Source organism: Cucurbita maxima, unplaced genomic scaffold (genome assembly GCF_002738345.1).
Source record: "Cucurbita maxima cultivar Rimu unplaced genomic scaffold, Cmax_1.0 Cma_Scf00030, whole genome shotgun sequence".
Classification (NCBI taxonomy): Eukaryota; Viridiplantae; Streptophyta; class Magnoliopsida; order Cucurbitales; family Cucurbitaceae; genus Cucurbita; species Cucurbita maxima.
The window spans coordinates 72,007-93,910 of record NW_019272046.1 but is presented as its reverse complement, the minus strand read 5'-3'; the positions used below and the strand labels follow the sequence as shown (position 1 = coordinate 93,910).

Here is a 21,904-nt window from a genome sequence, read left to right as displayed (position 1 = left end):
TTTTTTTTTTTTTTTTTTTTTTTTTTTTTTTTTTTTTTTCTATAACAAACGAAAAGTTTTTGTTGAAATAATGAGACTAATGCTTAAAAGACACAAAACTCCGCAGAAGAATGGAAAGGAACAACTAAGAGGGATTACAAATAAGTGTATAAAAACAATTCAAATAATACTAAATCTTCTTCAACAAAGAGCCTAAAATATTATCCAATCAAAATATTGAAATGAACGCTAAGTCTTTGATATGTGGTATCGATATAGTTGATTAAAAAATACAGCTGATTTTGTCTTGTCTCAATTGCAAGATTGAATCTTTGCCATACTTTGGTCTTCCTCTGGGTGGTCACCCAGAGAACGCTTCATTCTGGCAGCCAATTTTAGAGAAACTTTCAAAGAAGCTTGATCATTGGGGAAGATTCAATATTTCTCAAGGAGGAAGATTAAAATTATGCAAGTCGGATCTTTCTAACCCTCCTTTATACTATATGTCTCTTTTTATGATTCCTCCTGCTGTGGTGTTGCCTAAAGAGACGCAGGAGAGAATTCTCCCAGAATCAATCTCTAAATCTTTATTAGGGATAGAAGTGTACTGAACACATGACCCCTTTGTAAGTCTTAACCTGGTTTATTGTTGGGTCATTAGAAAGTGGAGCAACATTATAGTCTTGCTTAATTTACTCCCCATAATCACAACCCTCCATGTAGGCTTCCATTCTGATAGCCCATGTTTGGTAGTTTTCACCATCAAACTCAGGTAGTCAGTGAAGAAAGAAAGATTGCTTGATTCTGACTCCATCTCACTCAATACTCACAGTGCACCACTCAGTATCTCTTAGGGATATCTTACTTCTCACTCACAGGCCCTTCCAAAATTTAGAGCTCTGATACCACTGAAGTTTGAGAGAGGAGAAATGGGGAAGTCTACGTTTTCATTCAATAACAACTTTAAATACAGACTTTAATGTTAAAAAAAACTTGGCTAACTCTACAAAAGTAGAAACTTACTCTCAAGTCCAAAAAAGTAGCAACTTCAACTGACAACTAAACATATCAACTTCCCTAAAAAGTAGGATCCTCGACTGATTCAAAACCAAAACAAACTTGTAGTTGAGCTAATTAACAAGTAGAAACTGAAACAAGGCATTCAAACGTATTAAGCTTTCTCTTCGAGAGATTAACAGAGGAATATATTTTGGAGAGATTTCATTACATGGAAACTTTAAATTATTTACATTCTATAATTCATTCCTTGTCTCTGAACCTAGACTGAGGATAAGGGCAAGTTTTCCCTTTGCGCTTAGCAATTAGCTAGAATCTTATTATTTCTTTCATAGAAAGCATCAAAGTTTTTAATATGACAGGGCTATGATGTTTTACAAATGGCAAGCTCTGAACGCTATGTTATTGGATTGGACATATCACACAATGCCATACAAAAGGCAAGAGAGGTATAAATATTATATTTCTGCATTTAGCTTCTTTCCAGAGCCAACATAATGGAAAAACAAAGGGAAATTTAGGACTTTTGGGGATTTTTGTACGAAAACTATTTGTGAATGTAGTTTTGGAACCTTAACTGATATTTCTTCTTATTTGTTCTCTTAATTATTCGAGGTTTATTTTATTCTAACTTTATTATACTTAAATGTTAGCTATAGTATATTTGTCTAGTTAGCATTTCCCTGGTAGCTTCTGCTACCTTATTTGTTTTCAATCTTTTCCCCGAGTCTCCTGTATTCATAATTGCATCTCTAAATTGAAGAACATAGGCTGGGTTTAGTGGGAATTTTTCGTTCATGATTATTCTCCAATTGTTATATTGGATTTTCTCGGGTTTCGCTACACTATAATTGGTTACAATTTCTCTAATATTCCAACATTGATATCAGATCCAAGTTGAAAGGGGATTTAGTTTTGAATATGATTTATTCTTTAAAATTAAACTTCGAATGCTTAGAATTATTTAATGAAATCCTTTGTATATCCTTCGTAAAGCTATGAAACTTTGCTTGTACTTTAGGTATAATATGAATGAAGTCTCTGCAAAATTTCGTGCAAATTGGTCAAGTATATTGAGTTAGTTTCCTGGAACGTGAACCATTGTGCTACAATTTTTTTTTACTTGCAAATTACTTTTCATTAACTTGCCTCTTGCTTATGAAGCTTACGTGTAAAGCATGTTTGAAAACTTTTTCAACAATATATCATATGCTTAATTTGGTTTTGGAATGGAAAAGGTTATGGCGGTTTGAAATTGTGGCATAAGCTATTGAAATTGAGTATAATTTTCACTCCCACCAGCACATTATGGACTTTCATTATGGCGTATAAAACACAACTTCTCATCTTTATTGGGGTTTATCATATTTCTCAAAACAAGGAGTACATTCCCGTTTAATTGTATCAGATTTCATGTAAGAAAATAGGCCGCCTGGTTGTCATACTTTAATCTCGTGAGCTTACCACTTTACAATGGTTAAGTACTTAGGCTACCTTAAAATTGAGTTTAGGGTTGGCTTGAGTGTCCAAGAGTCATTTAATCACATGTATCGTAACTTACGACCTTGTTTGTTTTTTTTAGAGTAGACCCAAATGAAAAAGAAAAGAAAGAATACAAGGGGATATAAAAAAAATGAACCCACAAAAGGAAGTTCCATTAATGGAAGGGACTTCAATCAAGTAAGACAAGACCTAAAGAGTTATTACAAAAAAGATTGACGCCCAAGGGGAAACATTAAACCTTGTTAGACACCATACCTCTGAAGTGTCCCTTTCAACTCCCTGAAAAATTATATTGTTTCTCTCACTCCAAAGTTCCCACCGTAAGTACACACTCCAGCTTGCCACAAAAACCTTTCTTTCTCACGAAGAGGCAGATAAAGGAGTATGAAAAGGCGGATCGAGTAACTCCTATAGGCTCAAATGTGATGAATCCCTATAGTCGATATCCCACATGTGTCTCCACCTTGACCACTACGTCAGACTCCACCTTAAAAGAAAATTGAAGTAGTAAGGTTGAGTATAAAAATACTCAGTAAGTAGCTTGCTATTAGTTCATTATTCATGTTTAAGTCTTAAGAAATTTATTTCCTTCGTCCGGTGTCTTATTTTGTCTTCGGAGTTTGTTCCTAATAGTAAGTTCTTCCTACTTCATAGTTCTTGATCCAATTTAGACCTCCAACCCTCAAATTTCTCTTGAGCTCTCTAGGTCTTTTGAATTATCATTCTGCTACTCTCTATCATCATCATATGTATCGTAGAACCTCGAGGTGCAAACTCAATTATAAGTTTTCATAAGGTTTATGTCTTCTAAAGTTTAGCCAACTCTTAAGGTACTACTACTAAGAACCTCTACCGCTTGTGATAGGTTCACTAAAAGGAAATTAATTGGCAAACTTTTTAATAATTCCCACAGAGTACCGTCATAAATCATAAGTAAGTTCAATAGTTATCCAGATCCCTAACAATTGAGTCAGGTTTACGACTATGGCCTAGTTGGCGAACCCTCAACCGTCCCCCATATAATTGTATAAACATCTCATGTATGAATAATGTTCAACCAGCTCTCAAGGTACCACTGCGGACTTCTGCCGCTCATGACAGGTTCATTAAGATGAAATTAACTGGCAAACTCCTTAATAATCCCCACAGAGTACAGTCATAAATCATAAGTCAGTTCTATAGTTATCTAGACCCTTGACAATTGAGTCAGGTTTACGATTAGGGGCTAGTTAATGAACCCCTAATCATCCCCATATAACCGCATAAAAATCATGTATGTGAATAAATCATGAACAGAGGTATAGCATAGCGACCTAAACATGGATTCCTGGTTATGTTTACATTTACATTCAATTTTAGAGTTCAATTCATTCCTTTTTTGGGAAACATGCATCATAGCAGTTCAACAAGTTTTTCATAGATCAAATCAACTCAGTTCAAGCTCAACATCTAAATTTAGATGTTGCTCTTATGTTTGGGACAAAAGGGTCACTTAGGAGAAGCAAAATGTAATGAATTGTAGCAAGAATGTTTTGTGATAGTCAAGCAACAATCAACATAATAAAGAATCTTCTACATCATGATAGAACGAAGCGCATAAAGATAGAACGTCATTTCATATCTAAGAAGGCTCAATTGCATAGTGGTACTAAACTATGTTCCATTTAGCATCAAAGTGCTGACGTTCTTGAAGAATTCAACTCCAAGCATGCTTTGTATTCCTACCACATATCCGTTCAGGAGGCTTTTCAAGTATGCTATATATGCGGGATATATAACAAATTTCAAAAGTTTAATCGAATGGGTATATATAATCAAGATGTGGTGATAGTTTTTTCACTTTTCTTAGATCTTTGGGTAATTCATTTCGTCCATGTGAAAAATGATGTTATAAGAATACTGAGTGTGCATCAAATATTTCCTTTCATGAATGGTTATCAAATAATGGAGATTACACACTTGCATTCTGCTTATATTATCTGAAATGAGGTGTTCCCTCTAGACTCGCTGTTACACTTGAAAGTAATCTCATTTCTACTTTTTTTCTTTTTCTTTTTCTTTTTTTTTCCCCTAACAAACTGCAGCTATCTTCCTCATCGCCAAAGATTGGATACTTTAGCTTCTTAAAGGAAGATTTTTTCAGTTGGAGACCCAAGGAATTGTTTGATCTCATTTTTGATTATACGTAAGTTAGAGTTGATGACAAGCTTATTTTCTCTTGGAAGAATCCTACATGATGATTATTGGAAGCTGTGCAGGTTTTTTTCTGCTATTGAACCTGCCATGAGAGTAGCTTGGGGACAACAGATGCAGATGCTATTAAAACCAAATGGAGAGCTTATAACACTAATGTTTCCAGTAATCATCTTTACTTAAACACAAATATTCTCTTACATTCTTTCCTTTTATGTTTTATGGATTATTTTTACAAGCCTAGAACGCAAAATTCCACCTCATATTTCACTGGAAGTTTCCCTTCTTAAGTTGAATTTTCTGTGACAATAATTTTCTTTTAAAAAATTTGTAAAAATGTTACGACACATTTTCTCGTCATTAAGTAAACAGTCATTTGTTTGATTTTATTTTGTATATCTGTTCATGATTCTTTCCTTTATTTCATGTTTTAAATACAATTTTTTGGCTGGCAGATTGATGACCATATTGGTGGACCACCTTACAAAGTTTCAGTTTCAGAGTAATTCTCAACCTTCACTTGGAATTTTTTTCCTACTTGTTTAATTGTTCCTTTCAGTTCAAATATTTATCCAGATCACCGTGTTTTCCTTTTTTCCATTTAGAAACTTACTCCTTTGTCTTTGAAAAAGAATTCATGGTTATAAATACTAGAGATTAGATTCCTTATCTTTCCTTGTTTTGTACCTATTTTTTAACCATTATTAAAATGAAGATGAGTTAGTTGTAGGTGGCCGATGGAAGCATCCTTATCCATGGGGATGATACTGAAGATGAGAAATATTTTCTGTGAAAGGTCCTAAGTGGGTTTGCGGTGAGAGATCAATTGGTGGAAACGATTGTTTTTTCTTATCCTGCTTTCTGCTTCTTTTAGAGCCCGATGGGGGATAAGTTTAAAGCCAAGTTTGACAAATAGAGGAACCTCCTTTTCTCATAAGCGGTACATTGGCTTTGGGTCAGTCTATCCCAACAGTATGCTCGTTTACCGTTTCTCCCTTCTTAGGGCACCAATTAAAGTTGTTTACTCAATGGAGATACTTGAGAGATTTCATTGGGAACGGAGAGGGTTTTATTGTCTCGTTAGCCATTTGGTAAATTGGAGTTGTACCCCTCTCTCCATTCAGTAGGACTGCAGTCTTGGGGTTGGTTCTAATTCAAACAGAGGAATAATTCCTTCCTTATGGTCTGGAGCTACTTGGTGGTGTGACCAAAGCCATAGAAGGCAGGATGGGGAAAGGTCGTGGTCGAACATTGCTAAGATATCCAACATTTTCTTCAAAATATTGAATTTTAATGTTATGAATGGTCAAAGGATACACTACTAGGAGGACATTTCAACCCTTTCATTACGATTGTTTTATGAAATTTATAAGCTTTCCTCGAGGAAGGGTGCCTCCATTTCAAATTGCTGGGATGAAGAACATCATGATTGGGATTTAGGGGGGAATTGAGGCTTGTTGAAATAAACAAAATACTTTAATGAAATAGAATTCAATACTAAACCAAAGATAGACGAGTATGGTCGTCAATAATGGTAACAAACCAAAGACTAAATAGTTTTCAAATGGAACCTTAGTTGTAGAGAAATCAAATGTCGTTTAGGGATTTGTTAGGAACTTGTTGATTAAGTTTTGTTGCATCTTCTTGGCATTTCCTAAATATCTACTCTTCGTCGTTCAATGCAACTTGAAGTGCCTTGTATGTCTGTGTGGCTCTTCCATAAACCTGGCTCATAATTACATGGTCTATTGAATATTGATAGTTACGAGGACGTACTACTTCCATTGGGCTTCAAGGCTGTACTTATCAAGGACAATGAACATGCCATCCCACCTCGCAAGGTAAAAAAAAGGTTTTATTTGGCATCTCAACTTTAAAAATTGTCTAATTAATATACAAATATTACATCTAGGAAGGAAGTCAGGTGCACAATGAGCTCTATTTGAGATTATTTGAGTGTTATGGCTAAACTTGGGAATATGCAACATTATCCATGGCTGAATGTTGAGTGTATGATTAAGGGAAATTTCATGACAGGGACGAGAGATGATCGGAAGGTGGAAGAGGAGTTTGGCCCACGCTTCACTCTAAATTGAAAGACAATTGCAAAATTTTATGTTCAACTGTGGTAAGTAGCTAAATATGCCAAGCGGCCCCTGGTCTTTAAGTTTGTTTTCAAGTAGTCTTGAAGGACCCTTAAAGATACAAATTTAGTGACTATACGTATAATTTGATGTAATATTTAATTCAACATTTAGATTAAAAATTATTAGTAAATAATGATAAATTTTGAAATATTTTCCAAACATCTCTAGTATTTTTATGCATGCCTAAAAGATCTTTAGTAAATGGATAGATATAATTTCATTTTGTAATTGTTATAAATAATTTGATCCAAATCCTCGATATATCTGTTGGGAAATACATACTATTTAATTTTTTTTTATAAATCTATTATTTGATCTTAATATAGTAAATTATGAACGCTACTGCGAGGGTCTGTTTCTTTGTTCAATTTTTATTTTTATGTAATGAATTATATTTTGAAATTTTAATTGATATTACTTTAGAATAAAATCACTCAATTTTGTACCCAAAAAAAAAAAACACACATCTAGAGATGATTTTTTTTTTATTTTATTAGAGAAAATATCATGTAATCAGACAGAATAGGGAAACATTCAAATTATTAAACAAAATGGGTTGTATTAGAAAGAAAAACAAAACAAAAGGGTAGGATACTTTCTCCCATTATACAAGTGATAGATTTCTTATCTATCTTTAATCCAATAACATTACATAAATATAGCCCTCAAGGATACCATGTTGGCTAAGACTTGCAAAGCTCTTAGTAACGTCTACTCAGTGGTCGTGTGATCAAATCTTTGGGTGAAAATAATAGGGAAGAACCCTTATGCCTCCAGAAGCGGCCTTTAAGCAAGCTGAGTTTTCAAAAAATAATAACATTGAAAAAGATGGTATGGCTTTACCACCGAAAACAACTACAAAAGAGCCGAAAGCACTCTTTTCAAGTACTTCGTCACAAAGCACGAAACATCGAAATAAAACAATAGTACTAATGTAATCTTACCAGAGATGAACGGAAGTGATAGAGTCAAGAGATGTTTGCGTGTTTTAGGGAGGTGGTTGTGACGAGGCCGGCGGAGGTCCGCATCGGATGGGGACCCAACACAGCAGTGCAAGAAGCATCTGTCTTCAGATGAGGCTGCACCATTTCCCATATTTTCTTCTTCTGAATCTGTGGAATTAATTTCGCAACAATAATCTCCATGCTCGACATTACATCCATCCATATATAATGAAACACAGCAGCACAAATTATACAGCTTATTGTTGATTCGTCACAAGAGGTGTTAACAATTGTAACAAAAATATATGTGCATACTATACATCAGCTACAAGAATAAACTATACAACAACCAGGGGTTGAGGAAATGGATTGGAACTCCGTGGTGGCTGCATGTGGAGAAGATTTCACTAAGAACGATAAAATCTTGTGAGCTTCTTGACAACTAAATTTAATAAGCCCAGGTGATTATCTTGTCAGAGTACTAGTATGGTATGCTGTGGGCTCTGTGGGAAAGATCGGTATGTTAATAATAAAGGTGTCTTGGTTATAAAACTAGGAGTATTAAGGAGCTAAATAGGATAACTCAGACAAGAGAATGTCGTTAAGATGCAAGTTCTCCTCCAAACCGAATTACAAGGAAGATCACAAACTTTTTTTTTAATTTATTTTTTTATGACAATATGTGATCTCATCACGAGTGAGGGAAACAATGAATTAGTGCATTATAGAATCAGATTGGGGAGATGGAAAACACTTGTTCTTCTTTTGCTCTTTTGCAGCAAGCTGGAATACGCTCCTCAAAGTCTGATCTGTCGTATGTCTTTCGTGAATACTGCCATAGATGGTTAGCTTTAGCTTATGCAAGGAAAATTTGGAGGACAAGCTAAAGTCTTATGGTTCAATGCGGTGGCTAGTCTTACTTTGGAATTTACAGAATGAAAGGAAATCGAGAACCTTTCAAGGGAAAGATTTCTGCGACTGGGATTGAGTAAAGTTTCACTCTTCCAATTGGAGCTCCCGTTATGATGATTTTGAAGTTACATTTGTTCTATGCCAATTGGGAATCTTTTTCAAAATCCCCTCGACTGTTCGAAGATATCTGATCTTATTTTTTGTACCTTCCAATTTGATTAGTATACACGCCTCATTCCTTATCCAAAAAAGAATCATATTCCACAGCATCACCATGATATGGTTTTAAGGCCAATACTATCTTGGATGAGAGATTTGGAATCCTATTCAACACGTTGCCTCACTTTTGGCTTCCACTTACCTTAGAGATAATTCTTTTATTACTGTGAACAATAGGGGACACTCGTAATTGTTATTTTTATTTGGAAATGGTATATTTTTATTACTCATATATGAGTTTGTTGATAAATTGTGGGGGCAGCTTTCAAGCCTTTTGGTGTCTTCAGTGAATTTCTACACTTTCATCTATTCTCATGAAAGTTATCTTTCGTAGTTCAAAACAAAATGTTTAGCGGAGTAGGTAGAACTCTCTGATATAACAACAGGGTCATAAAAAGTCGGAACACATCAGACATGAATACAGAGAAGATGTAAAGCACAGCTATGACAAACACACTAGTTATCAACCACATGAAATTTTTTGTTTCCTTTTAAAATAAAAGAAAGAATAAATCTACCACATGTAGAGATGGAAAGCCTCCATGTAGTGGTTTTGAAATCCAGAGTTAAAATAATTTAGGTAATTGATGGTTGTAGATTTCTCAGTGAGGTTATGCTAGACTATGCACTGAAATATGTACACTATAAAATGGCATTTTCAGTCTAGCAGGATTCAATTTAAAAAAATAATAAAAACAAATAAAAAAATTCTATACCTGGTTGGCCGTAGCAGCATCAGGTTGTTTTTCTTTGTCATCTTCAGATCCAAACCATATTCTTTCACCTGGAATAGAGTCTTCAGGGGGCAAAAGAAGCTCAACGTTCTCGTGCATTGAATCAGAAGCAGCCATTAGCATTCCAGATGACTTGATGCCCCGCATATTTCTTGGCTTCAAATTTGCGAGGACAACAACTCTTCTATCCTTTTTGTTGGTTATTTTTGCATCACACGCGGGAAAAGGATATCAATAACCATATATAAAATAAAAACTTGATACAAATTTAACAATATTATCTATGACAGACCCATTTAATCTATAATCCATCCAATCTTACGAGTTTTCAAGACCAATTAAAAAAAAAACCGTAAATATAGCAGAGGGGGAATTCATTTACACGCTTTATGAGCATTGAAATTCTTCATAACCCTTTTGAAATCCTTTTGAAAAAAATGAAATTTCAGTAAGATGATAAAGCTGAAGTACAAAAATGAGGGAGCTGTTGTTTTTCCTCTAGTTTTTCTACTCTAGAAACTGATATATAATGTTTGCTATATGAAGGAGTTCCTAAACTTTCCATTTCTTATTGTCCAAAGAGGAAGATTGTTTCCTCTTCAATGTTGAAAAATAAAACAGCTTACAAGAGGAGGAAAAAGAAAAGACTCCAATGAACAACATGCCAAGGAAATCAATCTACAAGTCACGAAACAAAATGAATATACACTACATAGGCATCTCTACACCGAGTATCAAGTTCTGTTGTTGACAAGAATAGCATTAAAAATTAGAAATGAGGAGAGTTTCTCTTTTAGCTAAGTACCCATGATTTTCTTCTTTTTTTTTTTTTTTTTCTCAATCAGAATTGCATCTATTCATCATTAGTTCACTGAAACGGCCATCAGAAGACTTAGAAAAGGGCGAAGTTTAAGTACCAGAAGTTGATCGAGAGGGATATATTTAACAAGGCCACTGCAAATAAGCCTCGGCTCGGGTTCACCAACATCGACCTCTTCTACATAAAGAGAATCAGCCTCCTGATGTCTCCAAGCCTTAATGATTCGCCCAACCCTAATATCGAGCATGTCGGCCGCATCCTTGATCTTCTTTTCCGGATCATCGTTGTCATTTCCATCGTCCTTATCCGACGATGATGAAGACGATGCAATGGGGGCGCCGCTAGTGGCAGGTTCAGTTGATGAGGCAGTGCAAAATGAGAATGGAAACCGCGCACCATTTCTCGAGATTCTTCCTCTGGTTTCTTGAATGGAAGCGACCTTATCCTTATGAAGTGGTGGGGTAAAACAGGGGAAAGTTCGGCGTAGAGCAAAGAAAGGGCGAGAATGGTCGAATTTATGGGGAAGTGAAGAAGAGAAGGAAGAGGAGAAGAAGAGCAAACGGCCATTGGTGGCAGTTTTTGTAACATTTGCAATTGCAGCTGCCGTTGGGAGAGACGCCATGGTCATAGGCTGTGGTTCTCGTACCGCGGTTCACACTTGTGGGTGTTTGAGATGGTCAATTCCAGAAATCTGGTTACTACTTTATTTTAAAAATTCCACAACTTTATTTATTTATTTTGTGTACATCTGATACTAACTTTTAAAAATATTCTTAAAATGTAAAATACCATTCAACTTTTTAAAAATATTAAAAAAATATAATTATTTTTAGTATTTTATTAAAAAAAAATATATATATATATAGTATTAACATATAGATGAAAACCATTTATTGACACTCATCAATTATCTTCCAATTATTTTCAAATGTGGGTGTTTTTTTAGATTTCTTTTTTTAGTTTAGATGTATTAATAAAACCTTTAAAAATTCGAGGAAATTTGGCCTATGCAATTTATAAAAAAATTTCAAATTTTTTATTTTGTATTTTAAACTTTTTAATTTTATGTTAAAATTTTTAAAAATTATTCGATCAAATAAATATAAAATTAAAATTAAATTCTAATAAGACTCCAAACTTTCAATAATAATAATTAAAAAAAAAAATCTATGAAAATAGGTGCATTCAATCAGGGTAGTACCATAGGTGAGTAAAGTGTTGCTATTCATTTGCATGTGTATAGCACTACCCTGTGCATATGAATTGGATCGTTCTCCTTTTCAACCTTGATTTCAAGTAAGCTTATAAGTCTATGTAATTGCCCATATATGTGTATCATAAACAATTTACGCATGCAATCATTTTGATACATCAAGTCCAGAGCCTACATAGTGTGCTTCATGCATAAAATCAATTTCAATTCTACCAAATAATTATTCCAATTAAAAGTTCATTAATTTGTGTTTAAACAGGGCACTGAATGGGTGTATCTTATAAATACTATTTTAAAACCAAGTACCTTTTCCTAGTGTACCAAACTAAAGAAGAATAATACACAAACAAAAATCCCACATACAGCACCCACGAGGAAGGGTTTTTTTTTTATATAATAATAACAAAAAGTGGAGGAACTCGTTCTACTAAAATACCAAAATCTGACCAATAAAGCTTCTAACCATAAATAAAGTTGAACTGAGCTGAGAAGAATCATTTTTTTCAAGCAACTACGTTGGCTACCACCATTTTATGAGGCTGCTCAAACACAAACACAAACACATGAGTAGAAAAAGAAAAAAGATTTAAGTATTCATATTATTTAATTGAAAACTAATTAAACCTTCAAAAAATTACAGCTTACCGCAGCTAATTCCTGCTCGTGTTTAGGAATAAACGCAGTATCCACCTTCCCATTTTTGAAATCCTGCAACGGAATGGCAGTAATCCTAGTTAGCAGAGAGAAACTCGACCAACCATACCCAAACTATGACAATTGAATTCAATTTTTCTAAACTGGATCGGCTGATACGATCCTTGGGTCGGGTCTACCAAGTGAAACCCATCCAACCCAACCGAACTCGTGTTAAGTATAATCATTAGTTTTATAAATTTTTTGGTTGTTCAAACTAAGACCAAAGAAAACTCTTCTTTCTTTCTTTCTTCTAATCCAAATCGTGTGGTAATGGTTGGTCGTTCAAACTTTTCAGGTAGTCAACTTTTCTTAAAACTCGTAGTTGAAGTTGTATTTGAAACCTGATGAAATGTTATGGATTGATTTGAGTTGGATTCATAACATGACGAGGGTTGTTCAAGTTATAGAAATCTACTATTGGTCATAAAACCAAACTTAACCCATTAACACCCCTGGCTAGTTAGCATTTCTTATTTATTTAGTGAGTGCTAAATCAACCCAAATGAGGAGAATCATTTGATCGCAAAATGGCATTGAAGTTCAAAACTAACAAAATTTCCAATAAATTTACAAATGCAGAATCCAAGTTTTTCTTTACCTCTACATCAAGAATCAGCTTGTGGTAGTCAATGGTTGTAGGAACACCTGTACAATAAATAACACCAATAGATTCAGCACCACTAATTAATGTCCATCAAAAACCTATTCCTCTTAGTACACACCAAAAATAAATAATAAAATTAATAACAAACTTGGTTCCATTACCGGTAATAATAGTATCATCAAGAGCCCTTTTCATGCGCTCAATTGCCTTCTCTCTTGTTGGAGCCCAAACAATAAGCTATAATAATAACCACCAACACATTAGTAAACTACTTAGCTGACTATTCAAATATACATGACAAATTTTCAAATATTCTATGAACATGGTTTGAAAAATTAAGCCTGCCTAACCTCTGGCTAAATAAGATTATATTTCAAACGGAGAACCCAACCCAACCCAAAATATTCGTGTGATTTTAAAACATCTATTCCGTTTTAGTAAAGATCTGTATCTATGATATAGAAGGCGAAGCCTAACTAAGCCGGACAATACATCATAAAATAATTGCCCTCTTCTTCTATGCACAAACACTGATCCCCTAGAAGCATGTGTATATAAGGAGCCCTCCGTGTTGTCCAAGTCTAAAGCTACAAATAACATAAGCTCAAATCGAGAGCAAATATCAGGCAAAAAAAAGTTTGGAAATTAAAAGGAATAATCAGACAAACCTTTCCGAGAAGAGAATCATAGCTTGGAGGCACTACATAATCAGTATAAACATGGCTATCCATCCTAACAAATGGTCCTCCTGACGGCAAGTATGCTGTAATTCTCCCTGTCAATTGAGAGGAAAATCATGCCTATCATTACCTTCGAACCTTATTGCTTCATCAAATTTTCATTTTCAAAGTTAAAATCAGAAAGTCAGCTGACAGAGTGTTTATCAATTAACTGCCAATCTAGAATATATTTTCAAAAGACACGTTCAAGAATATGGTGCAATCAAGCAACACATGCACTAAGCGGGTACCAGAAGAGCTTGGATAAACTGTAGTACATCATTGTAGCATCATACCTGGTCCAGGACGAAACCCTTTAAAGGCATCTTCTGCATTGATGCGGCATTCAATTGAGTGTCCGCGAAGCACAATATCTTCCTGTAGATAACCATAGACCAAAGGTTGACAAGCCATTCTCAAACAAACCTTCACTTACAAAATATCTTTTTGCCTACCTGATTGTATCGAAGTTTTTCTCCCATAGCTACGCGAATTTGTTCCTCAATCAAGTCAACTGAGGATATCATTTCCGTCACAGGATGCTCCACCTGTTGTAATCAATAACCCATGAAAAAAAAGGAAAAAAAAAAAAAAAGGCATGTCATCTCATTGTACTAACAGATATATTGGTCTATAGAATAAGATTTCAATTTAACCTGGATCCGAGTGTTCATTTCCATGAAGTAGAAGGAGCCTCTTTCATCCAACAGGAACTCGATCGTCCCAACCCCAATGTAACCTATAGAGGCAGCAGCTGCAACTGCTGCATCACCCATAGCTTTCCTCAACTCCGGGGTCAAGGCAGGAGATGGTGCCTCCTCTAGAAGCTTCTGGTTCCGTCTCTACAATAGTGAAATAATTTATATATAAACTTTCTGCAGAGTACAATCAAGTAATAATCTTCTTATTTCAAACTTGGTCATATTTGTAAACTCAGGATCTTCATGCAAGTCAGAGATACATTCACGTATAATATACATTCAGTTAGAGCATTAGTACATGGAATTTGGAAGCTATATGGATTAATAAGATCCTTGAAGAACTGAAAATATCTCAAGAGACACCTATACAGGTTTATTGTGATAACAAGGCTCAGTCATAATCCAGTTCTACGTGATACAAGCAATTCATAAAGGAGAAGATTGATGCAGGTATAATATGCATATCTTATCTTCTGACAATAGAACAAAGGACTAATATGTTAAGTAAAGGCTCTTCAAAGGGACAATTCGAAAAACTTCTCAACAACCTGAATATGGAAGACACCTACAAACTAGCTTGAGGGAGGGTTGAATTTTCTTTATATTTTGTAATATTAGATATGTATTGTTTGTATATTTGTCATATATATCTAAAGGAAATTTTCTTTACTGGTGGTGGGTCTTTCCTCCATATAATAACTAACATTTGGTTTATAATATAGAAGAAATACATCAATATTCTCTTCCCAAATTCAAGTGAAAGAAATCAAAGACCTTTCCTTAACTCCTCTAGAAAGGAAGAAGTTCGGCATTCTCACTCTCTTTTAATTCGAAGTTTCCTCAAGTTCCATTAAGAAACCTTTTTCATAAACATAATTTAGATTTTCTTCTTATTTCCCAGTTACAGGAATTTTTGGTGTGCTTACTCCAGATACATTCTTGTTCTTATCAATGAATGAATGAACTGTTTGGATTTAGATAAGTGCACACAAATCTTGAAACAAGCTCAGCGATCTTAAAAAGAAAAGAAAAATATGAAATAATAAGGCTAAGCAAACCTGAATGCTGCAATCACGCTCTCCAAAATGAACAACATTGCCATACTTATCTGCAAGAACCTATATATGCAGAAGGTGGACAAATGATAAATCAAGCAGCTATATACAGTTTTACGTTTAAAAAGAAAAAGAGGGCGAAAGACATGTACACAGCATATAGCTCCAGATTACTGATTGAAAAGGATCTGTGTCCGGCCTCAAAACAACATTGCCAACCAAAACATGCCGTACTATATAAAACTACCCACTTGTAATGATTAAAATAAAATAAAATGAAATAAAAATGAACCCTGAACTCTTGATCTTTTTGCAAAATCCTAGGCAAGTGACTACCACTTGAGCTCATTGCCATACTATATAAAACTACCCACTTGTAATGATTAAAATAAAATAAAATGAAATAAAAATGAACCCTGAACTCTTGATCTTTTTGCAAAATCCTAGGCAAGTGACTACCACTTGAGCTCATTCCCTCTAGAAGCCATTGTTATTTATTATTCCAGTAAATTGAAACTTTGACTATTTATGTTTATTTATTATTCCTTTTTTTTAATTTTATTCTAATTAAACTCTATCTTGAGATTGAGAAAAATGAAAGTATATACCACAACAAAACAAAACTAGGAAGAAAAGTTCAAGAGAAAAGGAGCAAAAATAGAAACCTAACAGAGTACAAAAGTTACAAGAAAGGGTCTAGTCAATTAAAATATCAATATCCATTCCAGTCAATAATATTCCATTGGGTTCAATATTCAATGAACAAATTTCCATTCTATTTATTTCCTTCAATATTGTTGATTTCTTTTGTTTGATCATCCTTAACTGCTAACTATTTCTGTGAAATGTGAATATAAATTACTTTCTTCTCTACTAAAATATAGTGTCATTGAATAATTACCTGAAACTCAATATGCCTTGGATTTTGGACATACTTTTCAAGATAAACGCCATCGTTCCCAAAAGCAGCTGCAGCCTCACTTTTGGCTTGCTGCAATAAGGTAGTACTACCAAATATAATTAGAAGCTCCACCTACTCTGTATTGTACATGTAGTTCAGTTGTACCACTCTGATAGGGAGACATAGTGAAATATCCAGTTCAAAAAGTAAAACTTATGAACGAAGCTTAGGAATATATTATTCTTTACCACATAATATAGACTTCCAATAATGATGAATGAACAAAATATTGGAGGAATTTTATATAAAGGTTCTACGGGAAAATGCTATCATAGAAATTGTCTGGGGCATTTTGACAGAGAAATTATAAGATCTGAAAGGGTATTAAGAGATAGAAAGAAAACTTCGTAAGTGCTTCAGTTTAAAGTCTCCCGTTGAAGTTCTCTTTCAAAGTAATTTTAAATCGATAATTCTTTTTGGGAAATTTTTTGTCATGCCCTTGCCTTTTGCAGGATGATCTCTAATAACTGGTAACTTTGTTCATATAATGAAAGACTGCTCCTTTCTTAAAAGTATATTAGATATTGAAGAACAAGAATTTTTTTCCTAGTGAAAAATATAAATATTTAAACTACAAAAAGAAGGTATTCTTTCAGTAAACAAATTGCATTAGCAAGTACCTGCAACAACTTCACAAATTCATCAGGTTCTTTAGCTAGTCTCATACCACGTCCTCCACCACCTGCTGTTGCCTTCAAAGTAAACAATGTTGTCAGTTGAAAAAATTGATCACAGATGAGAAATTCAATTCAAATGCAACATTGTACGGAAGAACTATATGCTGTATTATTTAAGCAAGATTAAGTCAGACCTTTTTGGAGAACTATTATACTTCATATACAGAAAGCAGTATACATAGAGCATAGATTGCAGAGGGCTCGTTGTAGGTTGAAGAATTTAGAGATTGTTGACTAAAACATAAAGCAATATTCAAAAACCAGTGTCCCTAATTATGGTTCGAGAGAAACCAGAGGAGTTTTTATGATGAACACAGTTCATGATTTCTGAATTATGGTTTTGAGAGAATTCAGAGAATATAGTCCATGGGTCGATCGATACGAGTAGCCGATCTCAAAGCCTCCCGTTGGTGTTCTCTTTCCATTTCATTTTCTGGATTTTCTTTGCAGAACATTTGTTTAAATTGGAATTCTCTGTTTTCTCCTTTGTAATTTTTCTTACCTTTTATACTCCTGAAGTTCGTATTTTTTGAGCATTAGTCTCTTATTAGCCTCTATTCATTTTTTTTAATGAATTTTTTTTTTTCTCATGTTAAAAAAAAATCAATGTCACTACTTGAGAAATGAAACCATGTTACTTTTTTTTCCTCTTTTGTAAGAAACTAAGCTTATATGGAAAACAAACGAAAGAGTACACAGGCATATAAAAAAAACAAGTCACAAAAGAAGGAAGTATGACCCTACTTACAAGAAAGACTCCAATCCAAAAGAACAAGACCAGGGCCAAGTGACTGATACCTACAAACAAAAATTATAAATCTAACCACCTCTCAAACATCCTCGTCTAATCCTTCGGCCTCTCTACAAAATCTTATTATTCCTCTCAAGCCAAATACCCCATAAACAAAAAAGAAACTAGCATGCCACAACCGAGCTTACAAAAGAACTTCAATTACAAACAACCTCTATGAACCCCAATACAAACACCAATGGAACCAAAATCATGTGCCATGCAAATTTGAACCACTTTTTTTATATTTCTTCCCCCATGTGCTCAATGATTTGCACATCTGTTTGCTAAATGGCCCAAATCTATTGCACCCAATAAAAGACTTGAACCAGGTGCAAAGTACTCATTATCAGAAAAAACACACCATGCTGACACAACAAACCTTTGAACATCTCCAGTTGTCTCATATTTCTCAAATGGAACCGAAAACCTTATAAGAAAAGCAGTCTATTTAGCTAGAACTTGGATATTTAAACCTCATTTCTGTCGTTCTTTAAACAAACCTATACAATTTTATCACAATACCTTGATCATTACGGGATAGCCAATTTCCTGTGCGAGTTTGATCGCTTCTTCAGTGCTCTGGAATTTGAGATATCCACAACAAATTAAAGGTATGAATTATGAAACAACATATACTCTGCTAACTCTTGCAAATAATATGATGCCCACTGACCAACGGCATACCTTTAAAAGACCGTCACTTCCTGGAACAGTTGGTACACCTGCTTTTTTCATTGTCTCTCGGGCAGTTGCTTTGTCACCCATAACTCGAATGCTGTCAGGCTGCACAATGCATCAAGAATTTCACAGTTTTCCCCACAAAATGTATAGAAGATAATGCCAGCTTATAATGGAGCTTCCACGTGAGCTACATTAACTAGGAAATCTTGAGTACTTACATTAGGTCCAATAAAATTGATTCTATGTTCTCTGCACATTTCAACAAATACTGCATTCTCAGCAAGGAAGCCATAACCAGGATGCAGCATTGTACATCCCCGACTGATGGCGGCAGAGAGGACATTTGGGATCACCAAGTACCTGGTGAAGCAAATTCGTTATTATCATACATAGAATATCCAAAAGATGAACAAATCATGAGAAGATAAATAACAAATTTTTTGGGCAAGAAACAATATTTATAAGGACATAAAATGTCTAAAATTTAGAGAGATGAATATGAGATGTTTTTCTTTCTTTCTTTCTTTCTTTCTTTCTTTTAATAAGAGACAATTTCGTTGACGTTTGAAATTTACAAAAGCAATGTATTATCCATGAAGTTTACAAAAAAGGTCTTCCCAATTTATAATGAGGGAGGTATGACTACAGGAACCAAAAGTATGCAATTTACCCCAAGATATAGCATGGTAAACACTATTGTTGAAGGGCTCTGTATAAGTTTGTGTATTTTCCATGAATATTCTTTGATTTCTTTCTAAAAGAAAGCTGTGATGAGATTTTCCAAGGCAGAGCTTTAGCATTCTTGAAGGGGTGGTATGTTAAGGCTATGTCCAATAAATTCTTTACCTCTCTAGGAAAAGTGAGATGCCACTTGAAGATATTGAGAATCCTTGCACAAAAATTCTATGCATATGTGCATTGCATAAATAAATGGATACGTGATTCGTTGTCTCTAGCATAATGGGCACCAACTTGGAAACAAAGTCATGTACGACATTCTTTTTTGTAGATTTTCACTTGTACTAATAGCTTTATGCGCTATTCCCCAAAGGATAAACTTGACCTTTTTAGGGTGATTTCTTTTCCATATTGTCTTTGCTAGTGTGGGGTTTACTACTTCTACTTTTTCCCCTATGTCCATCATTTTGTAATGCTAGGAAGAGACCGTTAATGCTAGGAAGATATGTCAATGAGTTTGCTTCTTTAGACAATCCAACTGGGGCAAGATCAAGACTTAATTCGGCCCATTATGTAGCTTTGTTATCCTTTAGGTTCCTACCAAGCTTCAAGTCCCAAAAATGGCTGACATCATTCGATGTTTCTTTGATCGTGGCCGTTTGCTATGTTCCAAGAAATTTTCAAAGAATTTTACCTTATAGATAACATTTTTACAGGGGAGACACCTAACAAATTAGATAAGAGAATTGTATCTTCTGCCAACTGAAGGTGGTTGATGCTTAAGCCTTCATTACCAACTTTAAAAACCTTCATCTGCCCTTCATATTCGGTCTTGGTGAGTAGAAGCAATCCATCACCATTATGAAAAGAAAAGTGGATAGTGGATCCCCTTGTCAAAGACCCCATGAGGCATGGATCTTCCCTCTCAATCTTCCATTGACAATGATGGAGAAATTTGTAATGAAATGCAGCTAATTATCCATCCCCGCCATTTTGAACCAAAGCCTTCTGCTACAAGAATGTTTTCGAGGAATATCCAATAGACATTGTCAAAGGCCTTTTTGTTTCTTTCTTTTCCATTCATCTAGAAGTTCATTTGTCATGAGGGATGCATCGAGGATCTATCATCCCTTTACAAGAGCTATTTACTGCCTAGTACTAGTGAAAGATAGGACCCTTTAAAGGTTTTTTTATAGCACCCTTGCTATGATTTTGTATAGTCCATTCATAAGACTTATGTGGCGAAAGTCGGCAACAGTGTGACATCTATTTTTTTTAGATCAAACAGATGTATGTTTCATTTAGGTTGTCAATGGTAACTCTATTCCTAAAAAATCTTGGAAGACTCACGATATCGGCTCTCAAAGTGCTCCAACATTTTTAAAAAAAAAACTGAAGAACAATGCTCTATCATAAGCTACAACTAAAAACACGAAAGGAGGACATTTGGCTTAGGGTTGGCTTGTTTAGCTAGGGGTAAAAAAGTCAAGCTTGCATTTATACACAAACAACCCAACAAAAGCTCTTGATATGATAAAGACCATGGTTCTAACGTAGATTAATCAGTTGCGACTGAGGAATACGGATTAAACTCGTAACCATTAACCAAGTTGAATATTTTATGAAGCCCACGTATTCGGTGCATGTCACAGTCCATAATGTGAATTGATCTCGCAGTATCTTCGTTTAAGTATCAGTAGAAAAGGTGAAATATGAATAAGATGCCTAGCTATGGTTCTGATACCAAGTATTAGAGGTACAAATCGAGCAATTGAGACCATAAAAGGAATCATGGATGCCTGTAGCAGTGTGATGGTGAACAAAAATATGACCAGGACAACTTCAGAGTAGGAATAAAAATAAGATCAATAAGGGTGCCTTACGATTGGCTGCTTGGTGCTTCACCAATGCAGACGGATTCATCAGCCAATTTTACATGGAGTGCGTCCTTGTCAATGGTTGAGTACACAGCCACACAAGGTATTCCCAATTCATGAGCAGTTCTAATAATACGAACAGCAATTTCTCCTCTATTAGCCACCAGAATTTTATCAGCACGGCACATAACTTGAAGGCTTCCCTTATTCTTCCACGATTTTCGACTATATTGCACACCATTAGCTCCCTGTCTAGGAAAACTGACTTTCTTCGCACCCATGAAGGAACAGTGCGAGCTCCTCAATCCATTGGTAGTCCCGGCAAATGAACCCTTCATGTAAAAACAATGAAAAAAAAAAACATCTCAAAGTCATATGAAATGGACAAAGAAATAGGCCAAATCATGCGAATGTAAGTGCAAATCAGGATTGGAAGACGAGGGAGAAAGACACAGACCGTGAGAAAGGGAGCACGAGCGGACTTGCAGAGAGGCATTGCGGCGTCCATGGGTGAGAATGAGAGGGAAAGCGAGTAAAATGAGAGGAGAATATAAAGGGAAGCGAAGAATGGGGAGATTTGAGATTTGAGATTTTGAGGGAAATAGGAGAAGGCAGTGAGTAAAGAGGTGTCGATGAAAACAAGAGAGATCTAATAGGAACCTCCGCCCCCACCTAATACTTAACTAAATTCATGTGAACCGGTTCAAGTTTAAACTTCAAACCCAACACATCTCCTTTGGTTTATAGGTTTTTTTTTTTTTTTTTTTTTTTTTTTTTTTTT

At 34.8% G+C, this 21,904-nt stretch overlaps 3 protein-coding genes across 5 annotated transcripts in view; 1 reads left to right on the top strand and 2 right to left on the bottom strand.

Annotated features, from left to right (window-relative positions):
* The window catches only part of LOC111466088 (probable thiol methyltransferase 2), a 10,038-nt gene extending 3,038 nt beyond the window's left edge, over positions 1-7,000 (top strand). The window contains exons 3-8 of one of the 2 annotated variants that reach the window (XM_023110667.1): positions 1,359-1,445; positions 4,584-4,684; positions 4,758-4,857; positions 5,148-5,194; positions 6,455-6,533; positions 6,730-7,000. In XM_023110667.1, coding sequence (XP_022966435.1) covers positions 1,359-1,445; positions 4,584-4,684; positions 4,758-4,857; positions 5,148-5,194; positions 6,455-6,533; positions 6,730-6,783 — 468 coding nt within the window. In that variant the 3' untranslated portion in view covers positions 6,784-7,000. The remainder of the gene's footprint in view (positions 1-1,358; positions 1,446-4,583; positions 4,685-4,757; positions 4,858-5,147; positions 5,195-6,454; positions 6,534-6,729) is intronic. The other variant, XM_023110668.1, reaches the window with a different exon arrangement.
* Positions 7,001-7,378: 378 nt separating this feature from the next.
* LOC111466069 (aminoacyl tRNA synthase complex-interacting multifunctional protein 1) lies at positions 7,379-11,149 on the bottom strand. Of its 2 annotated transcripts, XM_023110643.1 has the most exons (4): positions 10,566-11,149; positions 9,631-9,837; positions 7,784-7,951; positions 7,379-7,634 (listed from the first exon to the last, which is right to left on the bottom strand). In XM_023110643.1, exons 1-3 carry the CDS (start codon positions 11,094-11,096, stop codon positions 7,808-7,810), a joined length of 882 nt encoding a protein of 293 aa, XP_022966411.1. In that variant the 5' UTR covers positions 11,097-11,149; the 3' UTR covers positions 7,379-7,634; positions 7,784-7,807. The 2 variants fall into 2 exon arrangements, with proteins under 2 accessions (XP_022966411.1, XP_022966410.1); XM_023110642.1 differs by having other exon boundaries at positions 7,382-7,951.
* A 753-nt stretch (positions 11,150-11,902) lies between these two features.
* LOC111465985 (biotin carboxylase 2, chloroplastic) lies at positions 11,903-21,793 on the bottom strand. Its single transcript, XM_023110505.1, has 16 exons — positions 21,581-21,793; positions 21,130-21,455; positions 18,787-18,928; positions 18,572-18,670; positions 18,410-18,466; positions 17,038-17,109; positions 16,358-16,447; positions 15,460-15,519; positions 14,357-14,542; positions 14,156-14,248; positions 13,997-14,078; positions 13,650-13,756; positions 13,143-13,218; positions 12,976-13,022; positions 12,327-12,389; positions 11,903-12,220 (listed from the first exon to the last, which is right to left on the bottom strand). The coding sequence occupies exons 1-16, from the start codon at positions 21,629-21,631 to the stop codon at positions 12,185-12,187; spliced, it is 1,587 nt and encodes a 528-aa protein (XP_022966273.1). The 5' UTR covers positions 21,632-21,793; the 3' UTR covers positions 11,903-12,184.
* Positions 21,794-21,904: the final 111 nt, after the last annotated feature.